This window comes from Meleagris gallopavo, chromosome 28 (genome assembly GCF_000146605.3).
Source record: "Meleagris gallopavo isolate NT-WF06-2002-E0010 breed Aviagen turkey brand Nicholas breeding stock chromosome 28, Turkey_5.1, whole genome shotgun sequence".
NCBI lineage: Eukaryota > Metazoa > Chordata > Aves > Galliformes > Phasianidae > Meleagris > Meleagris gallopavo.
This window is the reverse complement of record NC_015038.2, coordinates 631,875-644,030: the sequence shown is the minus strand read 5'-3', so window position 1 is coordinate 644,030 and position 12,156 is coordinate 631,875. Positions and strand designations below refer to the sequence as shown.

Sequence of the window (12,156 nt, the reverse complement as noted above, 5' to 3'; positions counted from 1 at the left end):
TCAAGGCCTAAGGGATGCGGGGGGCTCGCGGTGGGGGAAGCGTGGTTAATGTGGGGATGGGATTTGGGGAAGGGAGTTGGGGGGGTGGGGTTTATTTTTATTCTGGGAGGAATGAGGTTGAGCCCCCCCACTGCAGCCATGTCGGACCAGCCCCCGGTGGACACCGCCACGGCCACCGAGCAGGCCAAGCTGCTGGTGAAGTCTGGCGCCATCAGCGCCATCAAGGCCGAGACCAAGAACTCGGGCTTCAAACGCTCCCGAACGCTGGAGGGGAAGCTGAAGGTGAGGAGTGTGAAGATGAATCCCTCCGAAAAAACTCCCAGAGCCACAGTGCCCCCAGAGCCCCACACAGAACCACAGAGCTCATCCCAAGTCCTGTGGAAACAGCCCTGAAACAGCAAAATTCCACAAAAACTTCTCCAAAACACCACAAATTCCACAAAAAATCCCAAATCTTGCTACACATTCTGCCAAAACAGCCCCAGAACACTACAAATACTACAGAAAGGCCCCAAAATGCCACAAAACACTCAGCAAACCACATCGTATTACCTGTATTTTGCCTCAAACCACCCTCCTAAATCCTTCCCATTTTGGCCCAAATCCCACTCAAAAATGCTAAGTCCAACAAAACCACTCAAATCTTCCTCATTTTGCCCCCAAACCTCCCTTATTTCCACCCAAATCCCACCCCAAATAATCTAACACCCTGTGAACTCCACCTAATCCTACCCAACTCCCCCATTTTCCCCAAACGCCCTCAAAATTCCCCCTATTATCCCTCGCCCCCTTCCTCTTTATTCTTTATACTCCTCCCAGGACCCTGAGAAGGGCCCAGCCCCCACCTTCCAGCCCTTCCAGCGCAGCGTTTCGGCTGACGATGACACCCCTGAGGTACTGGGGGGGCAGGGAGGCACAGTTATTGAAGGGGGAGGGCAGGATATCCAAAACAGGGATCCCACTGTAACCTTCCCTACCCCTGCAGTCACGGCGACCCCAGAGAAAATCACTCTATGAGAGGTGAGTGCCACCCTCTCCTTTATTTGAGATTCCCATCCCTTTATTTTGTTCTCTACCCTAATGTACACTCCTCTCCCCCCCCATTTCCATCCCCCATTTTCGAGCCCTCTCTCTGTGTTTATTTTGCTCCCCTCCCCCCCAGCTTTGTCAGTGCCAGTGAGCGGCTGCGGGAGCCCGAAGCCGGGGGGGGACGTGGGGACCCCCCTGAGCGGGGAGAGCGTGACCGCCGCTTGGACTGGGAACAGGAGCCGGAGCCTGAGGAGCGGGGGGCCGTGAGCGCGAGGCGGCTTTCAGGCGTAGGGGGGGTCCTCAAATCTGGGGGGTGGAGGGGGGCTAAATCCTGGGGGAGTTAAGGGGTTCTTTTGGTTTCTAGGGAGTCCTGCGGTGGTTCTGGGGGTTCGTTTGCGGGTGCTTTCCATAGAAGGGCCCCCGGTGTTGGGGGATGTCCTGGTGGGGGGGTTATGGGGGCGTCGCATTATGGGGGTCCTACGGAGGTTCCATTGAGGATGGGCCCTGTGGGGCGGGATCCCATTTGAACATTCTGTGGTTGGTGTCCCATTGGGGTGTCCGTGTGGGGATGTCCCTCAGGTGCCCCCACGGTGCCCCCCAGGTTCCGACTCGTTCCCTGAGCGCCCCTCCCCGCGGAAGGGCAACACGCTGTACGTGCACGGAGCGGAGCTGAGCCCCGAGCTGCTGCGCAGCGCCTTCGCGCCCTTCGGAGCCATCATCGACCTCTCGCTGGACAGCCCGCGCAAGTGGGCGGGGCCACGGGCAGGGGGCGGGGCCGGGTGGTTGGCGGGGCTCGTCATGGCGCCAATGGTGGGGTGGGGTTTTGGGGCTGATGGGGCTGGGTGGAGCTAAGGGTGTGCGGATGTGGTGATGGGTGGGCCTAAAGGAGGGGAGGGGGATGGGCAGAGGGGCTGGGGGCGTGGTGAAGGTTGTGGGCGGGGGCATTGATTTGTGGGTGCGGCTGTTGGGGTGGAGCTGTGCCGACCTCACCCCCACTGCAGCTGCGCCTTTGTCACCTACGAGAAGATGGAATCGGCTGACCAGGCCATGGCCGAGGTGGGTGCTGCTGTGTGGGAGCTGTGGGGGATACGTGAGGTGCTCCCGAGTGCTGATCCCCCCGGTCCGCCCCACAGCTGAACGGTGCCGTGGTGCAGGACGTGCAGCTCCGCGTCAGCATCGCCCGCAAACAGCCGCTGCTGGATGCTGCCACCGGGAAGTCGCTGTGGGGGATCCCTGGGTGAGCTGGGGGGCGCTGGGGGGCACAGGGACGGCGGGGGTGCCAGCAGTGCTGAATCCCTGCCCCCATCCTGTGCCCCCACAGCGGTGAAGAACAGTGCGAAGGGCTCACACCGCGACAAGCGGGCGCAGGTGGTGTACAATGAGGACCTCTTCGGGGGGCAATAAAGGTTTACTGCACGCAGCAACGGTGTGACTGGGTGAGAAGGGGGATGGGGGACTGCAGGACACGGGTGGTTGTGATGGGGGAGGCTGGGTGGTGATCAGCTCATACCCATAACTCAACTGCAGGCTTCACCTGGCTGTGGTCCTGAGCATGCTGGGCTGCCTGGCACGGCTCTCAGCAGCACAGCTCTGTGAATCCCTCCCAGTCCCCACAGTTCAATTATTTCTCCGAGAGATTCACACTGCACAGAATGTGCCACAGCCAATAGCAGCTGAAGGCTTTAGAACCAAATAAGTGAGAGAAGGTGCTGCCAAAGCTCCTTTCTTTCCACGGAGCAGTAATAACACAGCAGTAACCCTGGTGGCAGCAGCACAGCTGGGAAATCAGAAAGCGAGGGGATGTTGGATGAGCACCATCCCTGGTTGCCCTCCTGCACCATCTGAGAGCTGCAGACAGACGTACAGCACTGCTGTCCTGTGCCAGCTTTATTTAAAAACACAGCCAAGAGCCGCTGGCGCAAACAGAGGAGCCTGACTACGTTCATACAATATCTTAAATAGAAGGCAAATATAAAACGAAAGGATAAAATATTTACAGTAACAATAATGGCATACACAAAATGGGCAGAGTCCCACCCGGAGGCGAAGGCTGACAGCAGAAAATCACAAAATCTTCTGCCGACTCACAGCGTGACCACGGCATCCTTCAGCCAGCCCAGGGCTGCACTGCACCCACAGCGCTGCCCTCAAGCCCAGCACGGCTGCACTCTGCTCACGGCGAGCTGAGCCATCGCTGCGGGGCATCAAAGCACACGTGTTGTCTTACAGAAATAAAGTATTTACAATAAACTCAACGACTGATACTCCTCTGCCGGCAGCAAACGCCTGGGGGCCCCTACGGCATCACACGTCACAGTAGGAAAAGCCTAAAGTTCTGCTACAAGATAAGAAAATAATTCCGAAGTATCTGCTAGGGAAAACGCTGAGCAGAGGCAGGGCACACAGCACAGCCATCCCGGACGTCCCTGCAGGGTCACAGCCGCGCCCAGTGCTGCAGCAGCTCCAGCCCCAGCACAGGGAGCCGCCCTGGCAGCCCCGAGGCGCTGCAACCGATCCTCAACAGCCCCGCCTGCCGCGGACCAGAGGAATACAGAGTGCTCGCCCCAGCATCCCGTTCCTACCAGAACGCCTTGGAAGTACGGTAAAAGAAAGAGGGAGTGAGAGTAATGCAGTGCAGCGTGCAGCTCGACTGCTCACACCGATGCTGTATCACCGCTGAGAACTGGAAGGGAGGGGCGGACCCCCCATCCTTGGTGGCACATTTGGTCCAAAATACCAGAATAATTCTGCTCCCTCCCACCCCTCCGCTGTCATTAAGTTGCCTTAAGGGATTCCAGTCAAAACAAAAGCATACACAAACAAAACAAGAGCTGGCAGAACTCCAGGCTAGACACAGCAACTGCCCAAGAAATCGGAACACCAAAGCTTCCAGCTGCACCCAACGCTGAACGTGGCCAAGGAGGAGGAAGGAAGAAGCTTTAGGTCTAAGCCTTCAGAGCATCACTGAATCAGTAGATCAATTCACAGCACACAGACGGACGTCCTCCTGGGCTGAGTCACAGAACTGCTTTCTCCTCTTGCTGCTGAGAGGAGCCAACCAGGATCAGGGAATGGGTGCACGGGACCTCAACTCTGACCAGCAGGAAAACTCAGGACAATGGAATGCAGACTGCCAATTTCTACCAGTTCAACTGTGCTTTAAGACTCATTGTGAAGCCTCCTTCAGAAAAAGTATCACCCTGGGGTATCCAACAACAAAAAAAGTTTCAATTTTTTTTTTATATATATACCATAAGACTGTGCAGTTCAACTGTCAATCATCTCAGAAAGTTCAAGAAGGAGGTCATCCTCATCCTTCCCTGGGTCCAAGTCAATTTCTGCTTCCAGTTTCCCTCCTGAGATTTCCCAGATTAGCTTTTCAAAGTCATCTTCTACAGATAAGGGCGCCTTCCCAGCCCCCGTGGAGCTCAGCTGCTGAGCTTTGGCCGCCGATTGTGAAGAAGCTGAAGCTGAACTCGAGTCCTCCAACTGCTCCACAGAGTCTGCTTGGCTTCCCAGATGCAGTTCAAGGCTTGGGAGAACAAGGAAGAGAACAATCATTACACAACATTTCTCAGCTGGAGATACATTTTCTGCTGACCAGCACTTAAAGCCAGTTACCCCTCCTGCACCTCACACACAGGGACTGCAGTCGTTAACCAGGCTGCCTGCAGAGCCCATACGCTGACAAGGTTCCTTTTCAGTGTGGGGATTTATCTGTGAGAACACTGCGACTGAGGGCCAGCAAACACAGCTCCACTTCTGTAGCCAGAGATGCTCTGCCACCTTCGTTAGACTGACTGGAAAAGCGTTAAGTCAACCTCTGCAAATATATTTCCTAATTTAGTTCTGCCCAGTGTGCTCAGCAGAGTTTGCTCTCAAGTCCAAGGAGCTGATTTCCATCCATCACCTCTCTCTGCTCTCTCAAAAGATCTGTCTTAGTGTTTGTTGGCTGAGTGGCATTCTTGAGGACCAACACGTGTAGGACAACTCACTCATCACTTCACCTCACGGTCACTCGGGCATTCAGAAACCCAAGAACACACTGGAGAGCTGCACCAACTTGCAGCATTTTAAGAAAATCATCTAAATAAACATCTCTGCTAGTTGCTAGAAAGTTATTTGAGATGACTTATTCTTTTACTGGATTTTGGCATTCTTTATCTCAACCCCATTATCCTTCCCACATTGGCTGCTTAAGAAAAAGAAGTTGTGGTTGTCACCTGCTGGGGGGTTTCTCTACGCCAGGCTTGGTGAGCAGGCCGTCCTCTGGCAGGGCTGGAGCAGCAGTCTGGGAAGAAGCAAGACAGAGCCAATGATTCCTCAGGAGACCCTTCCTCCAGTGCTTCTCCTTCAGCACTGCTGAGCCTTAACCCAACACAGAGCTCCTGAGGGATGTTAAACCACCACGTGAAAGCTGAGCACCTCGGGTCTTTTTAACACACAGCATTAATGGACAAAGTCCTCCACACCACAGAGGACTCGCAGGACTGCAGAGCACTGTGTGCACTGCCATCCATCCAGCATCCTGCACACAGCGACTGCTTTGGAAGAAAGCCTGCAGAACGTTTCAGTTCTCCACACCTTACAGCAGTTGTATCTCAGTGTACGTTTGAGTGACGCTTCCCCCCTCCTTACCAAAGCTGCTTTTTTAGCTGGAGGCTCCTCAGGTTCAGTGCTACTCAGAGGTTTCACGGCTGCCACAGCAGAGGGAGAGATCTCAGCAGCCTTCCGCTTCAGTGCCCGCTTCGTGGGGGTGCTGGCTTTGCTGTCTGAAGCCTTCGCACTCACCTTGCACTTGGCTACAGTAAGAGGAAGAGAAAGCTGGTACAACTGTGCCTCGAGAGAAGTCCAGGCTCTCCTATCATTCCCACAGCCCTTACACACCGTTAAATATATCTGGCCACCAAAGTTACACTGCTCTTTCCTCAGTTCTCAGCGATATCTTTCACACTGCCTACCAACAGTCTGAGCAAAGGAACAAAGAAACTGCGCAGCTACACCAAATAATAACAATCCCAGGAGAAAGCAATATTTTCTAAGACACTCTATGAAGTCCAACAAAATTCACAAATACGGACTAGTTGTGTATTTAAAGTCTCAGTCCCTCTAGAGAAAGGAAAAAGCAGCAGCTATAACAGACATGAGGGTGGAACCAGACGCTGTGCAAACCACAGCAGACCACAGAATGCATTCAGCTGTTCATCACGTGTGCAAGTCTGCAGTTGCAGTGCCATTGCGTCTCTCCCATTCTCAAGCTGAAGCCTGGCTGGAAGGCACACGGGTGAACTAAGAAAATAAGCATTTCCCCTCCTAGCACGAAGCAGTGGCAAGCACCCACCATGAGAACTGCCCTCGTATCCCTTTACTTCTGAGGACCACCTCGCACCCAACGGTTTTCTGTTCCTGAGGTCGGTCTGATGGTTTCCCTGGCAATACAGTCTCCCATCTTCCTGAGATTCCACCGATGTCTTTGCAAGCTGATAAGCTGACCCTGAAGCCAGGGTGGATTCAGGGCTGCTGAGCTCTGGACTCTTACCTTTGACTGTTTCTTCAGCAGCAGATGGCAAAGCAGCCACTTCCTTCCTCAGCTTATCTGGTTGCCTCAGTTGCGGCTTCTCCTTTATTGTCCCCTCAAGGCTCTTCACTTGAGCTTTAGAATTTGGTGTGCTCTGATCCAAGGGCTAAAAAGAAATAACATGCAAAGTAAGAACACCAGGGAGAATGTATCAAGAAAATCAGATTGGCAATATTTCCAAAATGGCTCCAGCAGTACATTGCTATCACTCGGGTCACTGACATTTCCTTCCATACATGTCTGCCTACAAGATCCATGCTTTGCTGTGAAAACACTGTTTCAGAACTGTGCAATTCACAACAAAGCAAGCTTCTTTAAATCAGCACAGTGCTGTGGCTGTTACCTGCCACATTCTTTTCAAGCAACAGAAAGTCATTCCTGTTCCCCTATGCAGCATCCACCTGCACGCTGCTTTCCTTGAACACGAAGCCATGGCCTTTTTGTATCCAATGCCCTCCTCAACAACCTCACAAGTTGTACCCGGTGCCAGCAGGGTTACTGCCTCATTGCCAGCTACAATCAGATTAACTCAGAGTTTGAGAACAATGCTGTCTGGAAAAGCTATTGGAAGTGGCAGGATTGAAACTTTGGTGAAGAGCTGCAGCAAAGGCAGGAAGGTAGGAATGGTGGCACACGGTGAGCAGTAAGACATGGCAACACGTTAAGGAATTGTGTCATGTGTCCATCTTCAGAAGGGACTCACCTCTGCAGGTGCAGAAACAGCTTTGGGAGAAGCCCTGCTCAATTCCACAGACTTCTTCTCTTCTCTTCCAGGTGCTTTAAAACAAGGAAAAAAAAAAAAACAACTTGGTCAACAGCAAGGATATAAAGAAACCTGAGTGCCCACGTTTCCTCCATGTGCTTGTTTCCTCACACCCAATAACAAGGCACAGAGAGGCAACAACACGCAGACTATACGGCATACAAGCTCTTACCTCCTTCCTGCACTGCTCTTCACAAAGCCTCTGTCGCCTCCCCAGTCAATAACTCACCCTCCTGACCTTTCTGACAGAGGTTGGCCCCCACAATGAGTCAATCCGTGCTTTACAAACACATTTACATAATAAGCAACACGTGCCAAAGAGGAAGGTAACCCTGGACTCAACACAGAACACTGCACACCAAAAACAGATGGCAGGAAAAAGAAGTACAAGAGAAATTGAACTATGAAGCCTCACAGCGAGTCAATTTTCCAGAGGAAAATGCAGGCAGACACCACGGATTTAATGGAAAAATATACGGATAAAGGCACTTGACTTTGCATTTTGTTAAAAAAAAAAAGCCATGGGAATTCTGAGCAAACTCAAGTTGCTTGACAGGGGAAGCAGACAGTGAAGCACCTCGTTACCTGCAAGCTTTGTGATCCGCAACAACTTCCTCCCTGCAGGGGCAGGCCCAGGCTGCGCTGCTGCAGCTGAAACGTTTTCCCCACTCTGTTGCATCCGCAGAGCTTTCTCCTGCTTGATTTCTTCCAAGGTTTTAATATGCACTTCTTCCAAAGGCTTGGTTTTACGTGCTGGCTCTTCCAGTTTCACTTTACCAGGCACAGATGGAGGGAGAATTCTCTGCTTCTTGCGCTCACCCTCAGCTCTCTTCTCAGTAAGCAACTCTTCTCCTTTTTGTTTCTCTTCTTCCAGTCGCTTGTGTTTCCTTTCAGCCAGGGCTTCCGAGAAGGTTTTGATGCGAACTGCAGGGGAAGGCCTCACCCCTGAGCTGGGATCCTCCACCTTACAGCACCCCTCTGCCTGGGGGGCAGCTGGGCTTTCTCCTCGCTGATTAGCTCTCTCAAGACGGATCTCTTCCAGCGTTTTCACGTGGATCTCTCCTGCTGGCTTGGCACCCTTCTCTGTCATCATCAAGCAAGGAGAAGCATAAAGATTAAAAGAGAGTCCAAAGAGAGCTCCAAAATCTGTCATAATGTTACAGAATGCGAGTGTTCACAACAACGCATCATAGGACAGCTTCACTCTGCACTGAAGTTTTCTCTTCTAAGCCACCTGTCCTATTTGGAAAACCAGTCCCTTTTTTCCCCCTTTCAAATTAATGTTTAGGGCTCTATGGAAGTGGTCTAAGTTCATTAAAAGGAAAAGGGGGAAAAAATATCTAGTTATTACCCATTGAGCACTAGCTTGTCCCAGTCTCTCCTTCAGAGACTTCATGCCTTGAACCACAGAACAGAACAAACCAGGGTTGCTGTGTAAATTCCAGCTCTGGGCTCATGTTTCAAAACAGGGCAGGAAAAATAACTGTAAACCCCAGTGATGAAGACCTCAGGAAGTGTGCAAAGACAGCACTCCCAGGAAAGAACAAGCAGAAAGCCCAGAGCAATCTGTGCAGCAAACCCAGATGCTCGTTTACCTCTCCTTGGTGCTCTGTCAACCTCGATCTTCTTCCCCAGCCTTTCTGCAAGGCTGCGCTTCAGCGGAAGGCCGCTCACATCAGCTAGAGAGAAAACAACAACACTGCTAAGGTAATTTCTTGGGAGGAAGATTTTAGAACAGTCAACCACAAACTTCAGTTTTTCCAAGTGTATTTTCTCAAATTCACCTTTCAGCTGCTCAGTTCTGTACCATTTCTACAGTCAGCACAGATCCATGACACACTTTCCTCTCTCGTACTTCAGCAACGCCCTCTGATGCAGTCAGTTTAGATGGAGGCACCCAAACCACAGCTCACAAGCAGCCCTTACCTACAGAGGCTTTCCGTTTTCCAGGTTTCTCAGCAATATTCAATCGAATCACAGGCTCCTCCCCTAAAACAAAGTACAGTTTGCTTATTTCACAGAAACCAGCAGCCAACAGAATTACTGTCCTGTTAGCTCAATTCCCACAAAAAAAAAACCACCACCACCCAAAAGACACAGTTTTGACAGCCTTGACACAAAATAATATTGCAACTGTAATGCACTCAGAGTAAGTCTCAGTTGCTTCATTCCTCACTTTCAATTCCTTGGCTTCTTCAGTGGCTCCAAAGCTCTTTGTGTAGCACCACCTTCTGGGGCTCTTCCCTCTCATTTCTGAGTTACTCTGCTCGAGTTGGCTCCTGAGCTGCACACTGACAATTACTACACCATTAGCCCGCTGCTGAGCTTCACCTGAGCACTAATTCTGTCACTGCTGTCAGCTCATTAGCTCATTAACAAACACCACTCAAGTTCAGGAGCACGGCAGGCACAGGGTCAGTGCCTCTGGGAGGCTGCAGGTTAGCAGTAACACACAGCTCACCACGAGGTTCACAGAAGTTGCTTCATGATCCCTTACTACAACAGAACAGACAGAGCACCTACAAGTGCCAACCTTCCCAACACAACCACGGACTTTTGGTATAAAAGCATCTTTTGAATACAAAAAGCAACGTCAGCAGACTGACATGGCCCAACTACCTTAATTGTTATTTACCCAGTCCATTTAGGAGCCATGAAGTGGAAACAAAGGTACTCATCATTACCTTGCTTTGCAGACAGTGTCACAGTTCTGACCACTGTCCTCACATTCTCCTTCTCTGGCACAGGAACAGCCCGAGATTGGAGCGGATGAGCAGGAACTCCTGAAGGCCCTTCTGATCAAAGTGAGCAAAGTGTTTACAAGAAGAGAAAAGGCACTGCCAACAACCAAAACAGACCTGACAGAACCATCACAAAACATTTGTTACTTGTTACTGTCAAATATGCAACAACAGTGCATGTAAAGAAGAGGTGAATAATTTGCCCCCAGTTTGCTCTTGGCATTCCCATCTAGAAGAGCAGCTGTCTGGACTTAAAACAACACGTCGCATGCTGAAGTAAATTGATACCCCCAGCTAAAAATGGAAGCCTATCTCTCATGCAGCTCCCAGCCATCAGCAACTGCTATTCCAAACTCAGCAGTGCAAGAAAAAGGTTCACTTCTGTGAATGGCTCCATTCCCCAACACATCGCCAGCTATCCAGGTATAATCAGAAGGAAAAAAAAGGGGAGAAAACAAACAGAAAGATAAAGTAGGGCATATTGACTCACCACTTTGTTTTTTTATTTTTTCCTTTTGTTTCTTCAATTTGATTTCTTCAAGTGTTTTTATTCCAAAATTCAAACTGTCATCTGGGAACACAAAGCAGTTAATGAGACTGAGGGACAGAGGGACACGCTGAGGGACATGCAAACTGCCTCGTGCTCAGAAGCATTCATAAGAAACCCTGTCAGCTCTCCCCAGAGGTAAGAGCACCATGGAATTGATGCCTACTGCCCTCCTTTCATCCTTCTGAATACAAAAAGTAGGCTTTATCCCTTATTTTAACCCACCTACATGACATTAGATTTCTCTATCAGCAAATGTGGCTTTCACCAGTGATAGAAAAGATGTACAGACACTTAAACTCCATGCTGTGGCCTTGTCTTGCTCTAATGAAGTAAACAAAGGAGTTTACCTTTCTAATCTGAAAGGCACATGAAATTATGGGGTAGGAACAAGATCATGGGAACAGCCGAGTCCATTCAGCAGCCCTGTATTCTGTTGTGTTTGCACAATAAATTGCTTTGGAGTTAATTGGCAAGTTCTTCTGATTCATCCTACCAGAGGTGCTGGAATACCTTGTTTTGTATCAGCATTAGATTTCCTAGTGGAAATTATCCGCAATCCGTTGTGGTTTTCTTCAGCTGGTTGCTGGACAGGTGTTTTTGTTTCCTCTCCCTCCTCAGAAAGCTGGTCTGTACAGGGAAAGAAGTCAGCCTCTTCAGTTATGCAGTAGGAATTCAATCAGATTTCTAATGTTTCTGTAGCTCATACAATGACACTTCAGCCCACAGTTAATATTCTTAAGTACAAACATAAATGATTACAGAAGGGCTCCCTATTTAAGCAGCTATACTGACCTGGTGAACCCATAGAAGCAGCCTAAGTGAATAGAGTAACTAGTGGAGAACTGGAAAAAGCATTTAGGGCTCCAGACTCTCCACGTGGCTTTAACCAGTGTCTCTGTCCCTCTTCTGACAGAACAGAGAAAACTCTCCCCTGGTTTAAGGCAGAGGTCCACACTGCAGACCAGCAGCAGCAGGAGTGGCTCTGAGCTTCCCTCCTGCATTGCAATTCCTGCTCACTGCTGCCAGGCACACCCCAGTGAGCTGCTGCCCCATCCTCACCAGCCTGCAGGTGTTCTAGAGCCATAGAACACAAACCTTCAAGATCAAAAGCAGCAGCAACCACACTCACCATCATCATCTTCATCATCATCTGCAGCATTGATTACAACTGGAGGATGCGTAGGGCTCGGGACATTTTCTGAGTTTTCCACTTTCATCACTCCCCTCAGCTGTGGGGAGGGATTGGACTGCACAGAAAGCTTGCTCTGCTGCAGCGTTATCTGAGCTGCCTTCAGGTCATCGTCTGCAGACTCCGGTGGACTTGGCAGTGTAGCTACAGGAAGGAGAGGACCATCAGGAATTTAAAACTTTGACCCCAACCTTACAACCACTGCACAGAGATGGCAGGCAAGGCTGACAACCCGCACAGATAAGAGCTGAGTCTCCAGTTGCCCATCCAATCACTGGCTACTCTGTGAAAGAATTCCTCCCCTCC

General features: G+C 50.6%; 2 protein-coding genes across 2 annotated transcripts; one reads left to right on the top strand and one right to left on the bottom strand.

Moving 5' to 3' along the window:
• The first annotated feature begins 115 nt into the window (after nucleotides 1-115).
• NELFE (negative elongation factor complex member E) lies at nucleotides 116-2,449 on the top strand. The gene is given in 9 exon segments (XM_019623177.2): nucleotides 116-282; nucleotides 820-894; nucleotides 986-1,020; nucleotides 1,163-1,281; nucleotides 1,284-1,316; nucleotides 1,631-1,775; nucleotides 2,031-2,085; nucleotides 2,163-2,266; nucleotides 2,351-2,449. Coding segments are annotated over 9 exon segments (771 nt in total). The 5' UTR covers nucleotides 116-138; the 3' UTR covers nucleotides 2,412-2,449.
• A 441-nt stretch (nucleotides 2,450-2,890) lies between these two features.
• Nucleotides 2,891-12,004, bottom strand: ZC3H11A (zinc finger CCCH-type containing 11A). The gene is made up of 12 exons (XM_010724071.3): nucleotides 11,791-12,004; nucleotides 11,172-11,288; nucleotides 10,602-10,682; nucleotides 10,055-10,162; nucleotides 9,297-9,359; nucleotides 8,966-9,049; nucleotides 7,956-8,453; nucleotides 7,311-7,384; nucleotides 6,569-6,713; nucleotides 5,668-5,831; nucleotides 5,253-5,320; nucleotides 2,891-4,561 (listed from the first exon to the last, which is right to left on the bottom strand). The coding sequence occupies exons 1-12, from the start codon at nucleotides 11,876-11,878 to the stop codon at nucleotides 4,297-4,299; spliced, it is 1,755 nt and encodes a 584-aa protein (XP_010722373.1). The 5' UTR covers nucleotides 11,879-12,004; the 3' UTR covers nucleotides 2,891-4,296.
• Between the last annotated feature and the right edge of the window lie 152 nt (nucleotides 12,005-12,156).